The sequence below is a fragment of the Cervus elaphus genome, chromosome 12 (assembly GCF_910594005.1).
Source record: "Cervus elaphus chromosome 12, mCerEla1.1, whole genome shotgun sequence".
Lineage (NCBI taxonomy): Eukaryota > Metazoa > Chordata > Mammalia > Artiodactyla > Cervidae > Cervus > Cervus elaphus.
Genome location: NC_057826.1, coordinates 46771231 through 46786917, shown reverse-complemented (window position 1 = coordinate 46786917; position 15687 = coordinate 46771231). Strand labels below are relative to the sequence as shown.

General features: G+C 37.6%; 1 protein-coding gene across 1 annotated transcript in view; it reads left to right on the top strand.

The window, feature by feature from the left end:
- The window catches only part of NEDD4 (NEDD4 E3 ubiquitin protein ligase), a 132553-nt gene that overhangs the window by 29346 nt on the left and 87520 nt on the right, over window positions 1–15687 (top strand). The window contains exon 5 of the mRNA XM_043919325.1: window positions 7360–7413. Within this exon, the coding sequence (XP_043775260.1) occupies window positions 7360–7413 (54 nt within the window). The remainder of the gene's footprint in view (window positions 1–7359; window positions 7414–15687) is intronic.

Below are 15687 nucleotides of genomic sequence, written 5' to 3'. Positions count from 1 at the left end.
GAGAATTCCATGGACTGTATAGTCCATGGGGTCGTAAAGAGTCAGACACGACTGAGCGACTTTCACTTTCATAGTATGGTATAGCCATATAATGAAATCCTCATCAGCTGTTTAAAAAGAGACAGATGTTTATGTATTGGTAGGGTGTTCATTTCAAAATGTACTAAATGAAGGAACAAAGGTACAGAACATTGTATGTATGATTCACCTATTTGTGTAAAAACAGAACAACTCTCTCATATGCAGGTATTTGAAATAATACTTCTGGCAGGACCTAAGAAACTGTTCACAGTATTTTCTCTGAGGGTGGGACAAAGATGAAAGATTTATAATTTGCTATACTATGTATCTTTTTTTACTGTTTGAATTCCCCCTTCCATGGCTCTGTATCTATAATTTGTTTTTATATTTGTTGATAAGAAATAACTATATAGAGAAACAAAGTAGAAAGACACAAAACATGTACATGAAAATGTGAAGATACTTTCTATTTATAAAATGCTGCAAGCATTTTATATGCTTATAAAAATACTTACCTAGTTCATGTAACTTTTTACACAGTTTTTAGTTTAAAATCTACTTACCACAGATGTTCACACAAAAACTTGTAGATGAATGCTCATAGCATCATTATTCATTATAGTAAAAAAGTAGAAATAGCCTGTAGATCCATCAACAAATGAATGGACAAAGAAAATAGACAAATGAATGGGATATATACATACAATGAAATATTATTCAATTATAACAAGGAACGATGTAGTGACACATGCTACAACATAGATGAACCTCAAAAATATTTAAAGACCACATATTGTAGGATTCTCCTTATGTTAAATGTCTATAGTAGGCAAATATGTAGAGACAGAAAATGTATTAGAGATTGTCTGAGATTGAGGAAGTTGAGGGGAAATTAGGAGTGACTGCATGGGCTTCCCTGGTTGCTCAGTTGGTAAAGAAGCTGCCTGCAGTGTGGGAGACCCTGGGTTCGATCTCTGAGTTGGGAAGATGCCCTGGAGAAGGGAATGGCTACCTACTCCAGTACTCTTGCCAGGAGAATTCTGTGGAGAGTATAGTCCATGAGGTTGCAAGAGTTGGACATGACTGAGCAACTTTCACTTCACTTCACTAGCAGTGACTGCTGACAGGCGTGGAATTTCTATTTGAGGTGATGAAAATGTTCCAAAACTGTGAGGGTAGTTGCATACTTACTATGCATATACTAAAAACCATTGAATTGTACATTTTCAATGGGTCACTTACATAGTATGTGTATTATATCTCAATAAAGCTTTTTTTTTTTTTTAATATACTTGCTTTGGTTTTTTCCTGCAACCACCAGCATAATTTCCAGGAACGTTACTTTAGATTGTTTATGAATAGCAGAGAATAAATTGACATTTATCAGTACCTTTATCCTTCTTTGAAAATTTGGTTACTCCTCTGGTGTTTTTTTTTTTTTTTTTCTTTGCTCTTTTGTCCATTTATAGACATATATTTTCCCACAAACATCACAATAGTCTTTATTTTTGTTTTTTCTTATACCTTTCATTATGACCCTATAAACTGTTTTTTGTGACCATAGCTTTACTCCTATTTTTAATAGAAATTTAAAAAATAATCTCATCAAAATATTCACACATAGCTTAAAAAGATATAGTGTAAAGAAAGGGGCTTATAGTGAAGAGCAGGAGACTTTGGTGCCTGCTCCTTAGCCCTCCTATTCTCACTTGCCAAAAGGAACTGCTCTAAACTCTTTCTGTTTGTCATTCTGGTCATTATTCCCATTCTAATGAATAGTTCACACATCCCTGTCCCAAATTGACCTCCAGCTATGATAGATGAGTAGATCACCAGCTTATGTTTGCTTTCTGTCCATGGTCACAAGAAGCTTGCCACGATTCCAAACATAGCCTCCCATGATGATGTCCAGAGGTAGACAAGGGAGAATTTCCCCCATCGTGTCTCTTTTAAAAGATGAAGAACCCTTTTTTGAAAGTTTCCCCAGACTTGGCCCCTCATAGGAGTCTAGGTTGGAAATGGTTTTTCTTCAGGAACTTAAAGCCATTGTTTTATCAACATTGAACATGGTATTGCTATTGAAAGGGCTGATTCTTGTTCCTTTGGGGGTGATCCTTCTCTCTGTGAAAAAAACTTATGATTTATCTTTATCCTGGTGTTTTAAATTTTCAAAGTATTATGCCTTGTGTGTGCAGTGTCATCATATTGGGCCTTTGATAAGCATTTCAGTTTAAACACCACTGTTTCCCTTCAGTTCTGAAGCTTTTATGTGAATAATTTCTCTAATAATTTCCTTTCCTCTGTTTATATGATTGTTTGGAGATTACAGCTAGTTGGATGCGGGGTCACCTAGACTGACTCTTACCTTTCTCAGTCAAAATTCCTCATGTAAACCACAGAACGCAGAAAATGATTCGAGTGGCATTTTTCTCACATATTTCAAAGATAACTTTATCCAGTACCTTCCTGGATATATAGGAGAGAAATCAGTAGGTAGCATACAGTAAATGTCTTAGGACAGGAGTCAGCAAACTTTTTCATAAAGAGCCATATAGTAAATATTTTAGGTGTCACACAGATAGGAGGCAAAAAGTAAGGCTGCTATGTAGGTACTTTGATAGCCATTTAAAAGGTAACCATTTAAAAATGTTTAAAAAAAAGAAAAACTGTTTTATGGGCTGTTAAAAAAATAAAGGAAGCAGGTGCCTAGTGGGATTTGGTCCATAAGCTGTAGCTTATTCATCTTCTGTTTAGGGCATTAGGGCTTAATTTTTCACTGACTCTGTTCAGAAAATCCTCTTTTTATTTTCTCTCATATTTTCCTTCAGCTTAGCTTTTTGTTCTACATTTTGAGAGATTTCTGCAAATTTACCTTAGATTGCTTATATTTGAATTCAGCAGTCATTTTTAGTTGCAACACCACTCCATGCCTCTTAATATAGTGTCCTATTTTTGTCTTATAGATTCAAGACTTCCATAGATATTTCTAAGGAATCACCTTACAGTTTTTAAAGGTGTTTACTTTTGTTTCCTAAGTATTTTTTTTCTTTGGGGACAGTTTTTCTGGTTATACATCTGTGATCTCTGCTAATATAGTTACACTTAACAATGACACAATAGAAAAATCATCTATTGCTTCTATATATGAAAAGCACAAACATGGAACAATTATATTTTTAGTTATCATTTATACATTACACATTAAAACTAATGGTTGCATTATTGTTGAACCTCTATCTGAAATCAAAGAGGAGCTCTTTCATAATGTGTGTGTGTCTGTGTGTGTTTAGAGGTTTAGGTGCCATATGAATATTCTCTCATTAGGGCCATTGACCCCTTTGCTTCAACTTTCTGTTCTTTTGTTTTCAGTTTCTTCAGAAGCCCTGCTTCATTGCTTTCTTCCCCACTTCATCTCTTCCAGAAAAGTGTTGATATTGCTCGCCTGCCGGTGGCCCTCGCATGTGCATATGATCTTTGCTGTGTTGCTTTTATGCTGATAGCTTGTGGTGAATGATGCCGGATTCGTGATCTCCAAAGATTTAACTTCGGGACCAGGGACCAGGCTTAGTCACTCAAGCGCTTTGGTGTAGCAGAGTTTTATTAAAGTATAAAAAGGGACAGAGAAAGCAGAGATCTTACCAGGCCCACTCCCACTATATATACATTTTAAGATAACAGGATTAGTCAGAAGGTTTTCAGGAAGGAGAAACATGTCCTCAAGCAGGATACATTATTGTTATATAATCCTTACTAAGGAATGTAGAAAAAAACATTTGTCCTTTCCTCCTCCTTGAGAATTCCAGACCCCTGTCTCTGCCTTGAGAGCCCCAGATCCCTTTCTCCTCCTCGGGGACCCTGGATTTCTTAACAATTGCCTAGGAATTGACTGTCAGTGCCTTTTACAAATTCCTTTGTTATTATGAAAATAAGATCTCAAGGGGGAGAGGATTAATGTTTGTGTTTAAGCTGTCCTTCTTGATTTAGAATTCTCAACCACACATTTTAAATTGTATTCTTGCATTTACCGTGTGCCTTTGATATATAAAGTAAACAAGTGTTTTATGGTGTTTTTATAATTCAGTAGGCAGCTATTCCTGGAGGAGGAAATGGCAACCCATTCCAGTATTCTTGGCTGGGAAATCCCATGGACAGAGCGTGCTACAGTCTATGAGGTCACCAAGAGTCGGACACGACTTAACTGAACAACAACAGAGAGCTATTATGTACTATTAACTTCAAAAATGGAAGGATGTAGTCAGTTTTCTAACAACTGAAAATGAAGGGGAGTGACTGGGGAGGTAAAACTCCAGAGTGGAGCTGACATTTGAGCTGAGGCTTGAACAAGGGGTGAATTTTGGACTTGTCGCGCGGAGAAGGTATTGCACATGGAGTGACCTTCGCATGCACACAGGTGCAGATCAGAAAGCTCAGTAAGCAGTAATTAGATGTTTGTTGTGGGACTAGAGCATAGGGTGTTGGTGTATTTGCGTGGGCAGGGGACAGTTACAGGACACGAGGCTCGAAAGGCAAACTGGGCTCAGGTCGTGAAGCTCATTCTGTGCCCAGGCATTTGAATAATTTTCTTTAGGCCACTGGGAGTAGCTTTTGAATACAGCAGTAAAGAAGGCCTAAATTGTCTTTCAGATAAGTCACTCCAGTTACAAAAGGAAAGATAGATTTCGAAGATAAGACAGTTGAGGTAGAGCCTCCTGCTAGGAAGCTATCAATTATAGTCTGAACCAGGACAGCAGAGGCCTGTTCAGGTCACATCTGATATCTGTTGTCTTAGCAGTATTAAACATCTATACTGTCTACCAGGTATTTTGTTAGGCATTGAGACTTTTTGTTTTTTCTTTTATAATATTTTTCATGGCCTTCTACCCTGTTCTCACTGGGACCATCAAAGGCAAAGCTCTCAACACTTCATGCCTGAGTTACTACAGCCACAGTCCCTGTGGACTTCAACTAATAAGAACATTTTTATGGTAGAAAGTCTTAAGAAAAATTTGGTTATTTAGGGAAGAGCCAGGCTGAAGGCACTGATACCCAGAAAACGAATTAAAACTTGATTGGTATGGGAGAAAATTAAGCTTTCAAAGGAAAAGAGTAAAATGATGAAGATCACATGTAAATATTATTTTGTGAGTGATACACAAAATAAACAGGACTAGAGAGAGACCCTGATTTTCTTAGAGCACACTCATTCTGCCCCCATGCCTTTCTCCCCTTTGATCTCCTTGCTGTGAGTATTCTCTGTATTTTCTTACTCAAATTCTTCCCATCTTTCAAGTCTTAGCTCAAGTGTCATCTCCTCCCCCAAATTTCCTCTACATCTTCCTAGAAAGGATTATTCTCTTACACTGTTTTTCTACCCCCAAGGCATCAGTTCAGTTCAGTCCCTCAGTCGTGTCCGACTCTTTGCGACCCCATGAGTTGCAGCACGCCAGGCCTCCCTGTCAATCACCAACTCCCGGAGTCTATTCAAACTCATGTCCATCGAGTCGGTGATTCCATTTAGCCATCTCATCCTCTGTCGTCCCCTTCTCCTCCTGCCCCCAGTCCCTCCCAGCATCAAGGTCTTTTCCAGTGAGTCAACTCTTCGCATCAGGTGGCCAAAGTACTGGAGTTTCAGCTTCAGCATCAGTCCTTCCAGTGAACACCCAGGACTGATCTTTAGGATGGACTGGTTGGATCTCCTTGCAGTCCAAGGGACTCTCAGGAGTCTTCTCCAACACCACAGTTCAAAAGCATCAATTCTTCGGTGCTCAGCTTGCTTCACAGTCCATCTCTCACATCCGTACATGACCACTGGAAAAACCACAGCCTTGGCTGTGGCTTCCACCCTCATTGTTCCTGCATGGTTACACTATGCCTGCAGGGGTGCCAAGCTCCTGTCCTCACCAAGCTCCACGCCAAAGAAGGAGTACAAAGGGCACAAGCAACCGCTCTTCCACTGAGTCAGCCCCGTTTAAGGAGCTCTCCCAGAAGCCCCACCCAGTGACTGAAGCTAGGTTGGCCTCTTTAGTCACCCCTAGGTGCAAGAGAACTTTTTTAGGGAGTCTTACTGAGAGTTTCAATGTTGAACAAGTCCAGAGGGCACTGTTCACACAGAAGACAATACATGAAAAAATGGAGTGTTTTGTGTTTTTATCTGGGTGATGATGACATGGTAAACATGTATGAAAGGTCATCAAGCTGGATATTTAAGATTAGTAAATGTTATCCTTTTCTGAATTTGTTATACTTTTCAATTAAAAAAGTTAATGCCTCTCTTCCCCAGAGTTGTGGTGACCCTAGGCAGATTGCTTCAGGTATAATTAGGATTATGTTATCAGAAGGATTTAAGGAAGAGCAGATATTGGTCTGGGTATCTCAATATCCTTGTCACACGTATAGGACTTTTCTCTGAAGGGTAGTAATGCTTTTGACATATAAGCCAGAGTTTTAATATATTTCAGTGTTTAATGTGATTTATCATAGTGAAAATATGAACTTAAATATAAGAATGTTCTATACACCATCTTAACCTCTGGTATAAAAAGTTATTAAAGATTTTCTTTTTGTTTGATATTTAGTAAATATTGTTAATAACTTGATGTTGAAACATTTCAGCAAAAATAAAAGCATTGGCTTTGAAAAATAAAATATTGATACTATATGTTAATTTTTACTTGTGCTGTAAGATATAAACAATAAGTGAAAACTCAGTGTATACTTTTTGACTGCTTAGGTATTTTATATAGTAGAAGCAATATTGGTTTTATCAAGTCAATACTGCAAGGATTCAGAACACTTGTTACCATAAAGTCAACATCCATTTTGACTAGTTATAACCTGATAAATAAAAAGTGAGTACATAAAATGAATAATACGTTAAAATCCCGTCTGTATTTTTAAGTGCTTGCAAATATTTAAATTTTTGAAATTGTGTCTTTTATTGTATTGTAGAAAAAATGGGAAAATAAGAAACCAAATTCACTTTGTTGTTATGGTAAAACTTAGAAAATGGTTGACATGTGATGAGTCTTGGCTTTTGTATTAAGTTTCACATGTAATTTAAAATACATTGTAAGTAACAGGAATTAGGAAATGGCAATGTTTACAAGCATTTATTTCTTGGTGTCTGTGGCTTGATGTTCACTTCTTTAAAAATTAAAAGTAGAGTTGATTTACAATGTGTTAGTTTCTGGTGTACGGCAAAATGATTCAGTTATACACACAAACACACAGGTATGTGTGTGTATATATATTCTTTTTCATTGTAGGTTATTATAAGATACTGAATATAGTTCCAGTGTTCACTTGTTTTTAAGCGAAGGTTATTTTTTCCTTACTTAGGTTCATCCTCAGCAACACCGGCTTCTATTTGAAGTGTTTGATGAAAATCGATTGGTAAGTCCTACCGTACAAACATAAACTGTGAAGCAAGGGTATACTTGAGTAACAAGCAAAAGTAGGCCGGGAATCTGTGAAATGAGAGATGCTTTTGAGGTGGTTATGGAAAGACTGAGCAAAGTGGTGGATGGAATTTTTTTTTCCTCCTCTTTCCTGGTGCTACTCTCTACTCTTCTCTTCTCCCTGGCACCTCTCCTGATTATCAGTTCTCAGCAGATTTCAAGGTCTCTCATGGCAGGAGATACAGAAAAGTCAGCTTCTTGGCCTGACCTTCCTGCACACTTATGCTGGTACCCTGGTTGATAGTCCGAGGCTCAGGAGCCTTCCCCTCTGAGCTCCGGTAGAGATCTTGAGGTTGCCTGTATCCAGTTATGACATCCCATCCTCTCCCTTATCCCCACCCTTCTATTGAATACGAAGGAAACCTCTCTAACTCATGAAGTTAAGTTCTCTAAAGAATAGCCAGTGTTCAGAGAGACAAAAAGCAAATATAACCTGATTTTATTTTTATAAAAGGATAGTTGTGATTCCTAATTTCCTAATAGACTGTCTTGAAATCCTACCCTCTTCCTAATTTGTCTTGGAACTGTATTTCAAATCTTTTTAGCATTTTACATTTACATTTTAAACCTGTAAGATTTGAATATTGAGACATAAGAACAGTGTTATATGGTCAAAGCTTATCAATTACTAAACAGAAGCACAACAAAAATTAAAACAGTTTTATTCATTTTGTAGCTAACATAGAAGCTAGATTTTTAAAAGAATCTATTTTTAGTGTTGGACTATATAACACTTGGTGTTATAGATGTGATAACTGTACTGGTAACAGAAGATACTGGAGAAGGGAATGGCAACCCACCCCAGTATTCTTGCCTGGAGAATTCCGCGGACAGAGGAACCTGGCAGGTTACAGTCCATGGGGTCACAAAGAGTCAGACACAGCTGAGCTACTAAGCATAGCACAGCACAACTGAAGATATTTCAGATGAAGTCATTAATTAGTACCATTATAGGCAAAGGTACTTTTTTTGCAGCCAAGGGAGACTTGATCACTAACTTGGCAATCTAATTTTGTAAGGCTCAGTGACAGATGTTGATGATTTGCTTATCATTTGGTTAGTCACAGAGCTTTTTATTTTCTGTTTGTATTTTTGCCTTTTTAATAATAAAATGGAGATGTTTTCGTTTTTTCCTTCTGTTGCTACAGATCTGTTTGCCTTCTAGATAGGACCAGGTGAAATTTAGTATTGGTGTTTTGTAATCATGAAATAAACATACGAAAATATGTATACTATAATATTTATCTTAAATAATAAGACAAATATCTGTATGTTTATTATTCAACTTAAGAACTTGAACATTACCAAAATCTTCAAAGCATCCTTTAACCCTTCCAATAGCACCTCCTTTTTCTCTCCCACAAGTAGTAACCACTGTCCTGAATGTTGTGTCTATCATTTCTTTGCTATTTAAAAAATTTTATCATGTATATATGTATCCCTAAAAAACATAGTGGTTTCCATTTTCATATTTTTGGATTTACTAAAATGGTAGCACTGTGAATACTTTCCTCTGTGACATGCTTTTGGCTTAATGATATATTTGTGAAGTCAATCCATAAGAACATATTTCACAAATGCATAGTTTTCCCTTCATCTGCAAATGCTGTAATACCACAATTTATGTATTTATCCTCCTTAATAGATATGAGTGTTGTTTCCAGGTTTGTGCTATTATCAATTGATAAACATTCTTGCTGTGTTTCCTGATACACATGTATGATTGTATCTCTAAGATTCATATTTTGGGCTTGAATTGCTGGTCATGGTATTACTGTGTTCTTTTTCCTGTTGTTCGTGATACTGATGTGACTTTCTCCCTGATTCTTGGGCACATCATTGGTGAACTGTTTTATTTGAGTTATTTGCATATTGTACACAAGGAGGGATAGCTCATGCTGATGCTTTCCACCCTGCTTATAGTTATCTAGTCTTTTTGCTAGTAATCTTAGTACAGTGTGACTCCTTCATTGCCAAAACTAATATTTGTCATGCTCTGATCAGTGCATTAACACTCCTTGAGCATTTACTGTGTATATGGTATATACAGAGTGTCATGATATGTCAAAAAAAAAAGCATTGCTTACGATAGTAACAATGGAATATTTCTAAAAGCAAAAAGAAAATAATGCATTGATCAGCATATTATAGATCCCTATACCAAAGAGTCAGAATTCCTTGTAGTCCGACTTGTATTTTGGTATATTAGCTTATGCTGCTGCTGCTGCTAAGTCACTTCAGTCGTGTCCGACTCTGTGCAACCCCATAGATGGCAGCCCACCAGGCTCCCCTGTCCCTGGGATTCTCCAGGCAAGAACACTGGAATGGGTTGCCATTTCCTTCTCCAATGCATGAAAGTGAAAAGTGAAAGTGAAGTCACTCAGTCGTGTCCGACTCTTAGTGACCCCATGGACTGCAGCCCACCAGGCCCCTCCGTCCATGGGATTGTCCAGGCAAGAGTACTCTAGACAAATTATTTAATCCTTCTGAAGATATTTTCCCATGTTTAAAAAATAGGGATAACAGTATTTGTCCTACCTATCTGATAAATACATTATGAAAATAAAATGAGACAGTAGCTATCAAAGCCCTTGAAAGTTTTTCATCATTAATATAATGTGTGATTTAGAGTTCATGGACTTATGCATTTACGGCTGTCTGATATCACATTTTGTGTGTTAATTACAGTATGCCATTTTGGGCATACATTGTGTTTAGTACTCTGCTATGCATTAGAAATTAGAAATGCTATGCATTTTCATAAGAAGCTCACTTTATAAACAAAAGGGAACAAGAAATAATTAAGAGTGGTGCACGTCATTGTAATACGTGGATTTGTTGCTGGTCCCAGCAGGTAATTGAAGGGTACAGATTACCTGAGATGTCATAGAAACTAGAGCCATTGATGTAATAACAAGCTTGATTGTGTAGCAGTAAATTGACCTGTGCACTGTAAATGCCATATCTTCTCCTGTAGCATTCACAACTAAGTTAGAGACACATCCTTTCCCTAGCAAGGTTCTCTTTAGAAGGGTATGGCAAAGAGCAAATATACTTTAAGGAGAAAGAATTTCTAGTATTATGGAAAATGTTTGCAATATAAGTGATATTTTTTCAGCCAATTTTAAGAACCTGGGGATTATAAACTATCATAGTTTGGTAATGGTGTTGTTGAGGGTGATGGGACATTTGAGAATGATGTGCCTTTGAATTCTGCATGTACCAATGCGAAAGTTAGTGCTTCTGTGTCACTCAGTTCAGTTCAGTCGCTCAGTCGTGTCCGACTCTTTGTGACCCCATGGACTGCAGCACACCAGGCTTCCCTGTCCATTACAAACTCCCAGAGCTTTCTCAAACTCATGTCCATTGAGTTGGAGATGCCATCCAACCATTTTATCCTCTGTCGTCCTCTTCTCCTGCCTTCAATCTTTCCCAGCATCAGGGTCTTTTCAAATGAGTCTGCTCTTTGCCTCAGGTGACCAACGTATTGGAGTTTCAGCTTCAGCATCAGTTCTTCCAATGAATATTCAAGACTGATCTCCTTTAGGATGGACTGGTTGGATCTCCTTGCAGTCCAAGGGACTCTCAAGAGTCTTCTCCAACACCACAATTCAAAAGCATCAATTCTTCGGTGCTCAGCTTTCTTTATGGTCCAACTCTCACATCCATACGTGACTACTGGAAAAACCATAGCTTTGACTTTGTGGACGTTTGTTGGCAAAGTAATGTGTCTGCTTTTTAATATGCTGTCTAGGTTGGTCATAACTTTTCTTCTTCAAGGAGCAAGCTTCTTTTAATTTCATGACTGCAGTCACCATCTGCAGTGATTTTGGAGCCCAAGAAAATAAAGTCTCTCACTGTTTCCATTGTTTCCGATCTATTTGCCAGGAAGTGCCATGATTTTAGATTTTTGAATTTTGAGTTTCACTCTCCTCTTTCACTTTCATCAAGAGGCTCTTCAGTTCCTCTTCACTTTTTGCCATAAGAGTGGTGTTATCTGTATATCTGATGTTATTGATATTTCTCCTTGCAATCTTGATTCCAGCATGTGCTTCATCCAGCCCAGCATTTCTCATGATGTACTCTGCATATAAGTTAAATAAGCAGGGTGACAGTATACAGCCTTGACATACTCCTTTCCCAATTTGGAACCAGTCCGTTGTTCCATGTCCGGTTCTAACTGTTGCTTCTTGACCTCCACACAGGTTTCTCAGGAGGCAGGTAAGGTGGTCTTATATTCCAGTCTCTTTAAGAATTTCCCACAGTTTGTTGTGATCCACACAGTAAAAGGCTTTAGTGTAGTCAATGAAGCAGAAGTAAATGTTTTTCTGGAATTCTCTTGCTTTTTCTGAGATCCAGTCTCTGATTCCTCTGCCTTTTCCAAATTCAGCTTGAACATCTGGAAGATCTCAGTTCATGTACATTCTCGGTTCATGAGAATTTTGAGCATTTCTTTGCTAGCGTGTGAGTTGAGTGCAATTGTGTGGTAGTTTTAACATTCTTCAGCATTGCCTTTCTTTGGGATTGGAATGAAAACTGACCTTTTCCAGCCCTGTGGCCACTGCTGAGTTTTCCAAATTTGCTGGCATTTTGAGTGCAGCACTTTAACTGCATCATCTTTTAGAATTTGAAATAGCTCAATTGGAATTCCATCACCTCTACTAGCTTTGTTTGTAGTGATGCTTCCTAAGGCCCATTTGACTTCACACTCCAGAATGTCTGGCTCTAGGTGAGTGATCACACCATCATGGTTATCTGGGTCATTAAGATCTTTTTGTATAGTTCTTCCATGTATTCTTGCCACCTTTTCTGCTTGCCATCTTCTGCTTCTGTTAGGTCCATACCATTTCTATCCTTCATTGTGCCCACCGTTGCATGAAAAGTTCCTTGGTATCTCTAATTTTCTTGAAGAGATCTCTAGTCTTTCCCATTCTATTGTTTTTCTCTATTTCTTTGCATTGATCACTGATGAAGGTTTTCTTATCTCTCCTTGCTATTCTTTGGAACTCTGCATTCAGATGGGTATATCTTCCTTTTCTCCTTTGCCTTTAGCTTCCCTTCTTTTCTCAGCTATTTGTTTTCTCCTCAGACAGCCACTTTGCCTTTTTGCATTTGTTTTTCTAGGGGATGGTCTTGATCACTGCCTCCTGTAGTGTCATGAACCTCTGTGCATAGTTCTTCAGGCACTCTATCAGATCTAATCCCTTGAATCTATTTGCCACTTCCACTGTATAATCATAAGGAATTTGATCTAGGTCATACCCGAATGGTCTAGTGGTTTTCCCTACTGCCTTCTGTTTAAGTCTGAATTTTCCAATAAGGAGTTCATGATCTGAGCCACAGTCAGCTCCCAGTCTTGTTTTTGCTCGCTGTAGAGAGCTTCTCCGTCTTCGGCTACTACCCACGGTGACACATTTGTGTCACTACCCAAGAGCTGTGTCTGCACACACCCAGCCCCTGAAGCCTTAGGAGACTCCTATATTTCGTATTCTAGGTGGACATGCTGTGCATCTCAAGTTTAGTGGTTGTATTAGTCAGGGTTATCCAGAGAAACAAAACCAATAGGATATACGTACGTGCACACAGAGAATGAGAGAGGGAGAAATAATGAGGTGGGGGGGATTGATTTATTTTAAGGCACTGGCAGGTCTGACGTCCGTGAGGTGGTACTGGCAGGTTGCAGATTCAAGTAGCAGTAAGGCATCTGAAATCTGCAGGGCAGGGCAGCAAACTGGGAACTCAGGCAGGGTTTCTTGTTACAGTCTTAAGGCAGCATTGCTGCTTCCAAAAATCTGTCTTTTTTCTTAAGTCCTTTAACTGATTGAGATCTACTACCACCCACTCCAATATTCTTGCCTGGAGCATCCCATGGACAGTGGAGCCTGGAAGACTACAGTCCATGAGGTTGCAAAGAGTTGGACATGACTGAAGTGACTTAGCACACACGCACAACTTACGGAGGGCATTTTGCTGTATTTAATATCTACTTATTTAAATGTCAATCACATCTAAAAAAAATAGCTCCATAGCAACACTTGGATGGGTGTTTGACTCAAAACTTAGCCAAGTCAACATGCGCAATTAAGCATCACAGGGGACATTGAGCTTCAGAGTTGTAGTCAATGATTAGTAGAATCCTGAACTTGTCCATAGGGGTATGTAATCACATTTATTTTCTGTGTAGATAATCGGAAACTAAAGATCTCAGAATGTGGGGTCCTGAGCTGATGTCTAATCCTAAAATATGATCTGTTTCATTCTAGAATATAAAATACTGTCTGATTTGCATAGATTCCTCCCAGGTGAGGTCTGCTATCATTCCCCAGCTCTTCTCCCCTTGAGGTTAGGGTTGATACTCCTCTGTTGGCATCTCTTTGGCCAGGAGGCTACATCTTATCCCAGGTTCTCCAGGCTGTACACAGAACTGCTCTATTAGTGGTACAGATCCTGTGCAATCCCAGACCAGAGCCAGTAATGCACTGTTTAACCTTTCTAGAATTGAAACTCAGCCTAGAGTACAAGGAAGTGCATTTGATTTTCTTACTTTTCCTTGGCTGAAGCCCTCTTTGCAAATGTTTCAAGCATTCTGCCTTCTTGTCCAGCTGCAGTATTTTGATATTTCTTTAGAAGTAGTAGCTAGATCCATCCACCATCCATCCAGCCTCATCTCTGGTGTTACTTGGTGCTTACATCATTCCAGTGCGATCTCAGGAGGATCAGAAGATATGCCTAGTTGCGATCCTGGAAGCTTGAAATGTAGTTAGGGGACATGAAGCTGATATTTATAGTGAAGCTTACTGTAGCTTTACTATAAAAGAAAGAGAAAATGCTTATTTGATTAATTATTTTATATTAACACCCAAAAGAGATTTGCTTATTAACTGGAATTTTTAGACTACAGGCATGAGTGGTTGATCTCATTGATTAGCTTATTAGAAATAATCCATTTATTGAGTCATCCCTAACTTAATTCTAGAAGGTAAGCTGAAGTTTTTTGAAGGCATAGTGAAAAGATTAGGACTCTTCCTTCTATAAAGAAAAAAAGAAAGAAAAAAAAAAAGAAAAAAAGATTATAAGGGAGTATGTACTGAAGTCTATAAAATCATAATGTAGATTATACCAAACCGAAACAGCATAACAATTTTATTACTAAGTTTACAACGGTACACATTCTAAAACATAGTAGTATCTCATTCTAGTCAGAAATAGAATCTAGTAAATTCCATATTTCTGTTTTGTCCTGTCTTAATTGATTAAAAACACTTTAGAAAATTATGATTGAGAACAGATCTATCTTAAGTTTTCTTTTTTAAACAAAGTGCAAGTATATGTTTTACATATTTGCTTTTACTTAGGAAAAAAAAACTTACTTAGAAAAGTACAACTTGGGTGTAGTACTATGTGGTGTAAACAACTGAACTATTTTACTTTTTACTTTCCTATGAATGAGCCAGTATATATTTATTACTGGAGTTCCAGCTGTAAAATTCAGGTAAGAAGTTTAAATATACCCTAGAGTATTATTTAAAAATAAATGTGTTTCTTTCAAATAGAATTCCAACCTTGGTCTATGACATTTAGGGGAGAAATTAAAATATTAAACTTTTATTACCTAGTAAACTGAAAATAAAGTAAAGGTTAAATAAATACAAAGCAGAAAAAAATATATATATACAAAATCACAACGTCTAAAAGAACAAACAGTTTACTGTTCTGTCTTGTGGGAGCTTTATCGGCAGTAGTAAGTAATTCCATCTTTAGGTCAGTGCTAGTACTCAAAAATGTAAACAAGTATGTATTTTGTCTATGTAAAGAAATATGCCATATGGTTTATACTTCTTTATAGATATCAAACAACTAAATGAATTGTTTCAATGCACCAGTAGGGGCCAGCAAAGAGCTCTTAGAGTTTTTCAGAATAGAGTTGGCATTGAGATATGTTTATTTGATGTGTTAAATCCTTTTTAGACTTCTTTACTTACCACAACACTCTCTTAAGTGAATGAATTGCATAGACAGTGGAATAAAATATCTTGTGTGCTCAAACTATATTGGGGTATAGTTTTTCTGTCTAATCTGCATATATTTTTAATGGAATGTTTGCTTAGGCTATTTCTTGGCAGAGTTTTAATAGTCAAAATATAAATGGAATCATTTAAAGACTGTACTGCTTGGCTGGAAAGGCCTTAAAATTACAGGAGAAAATGCT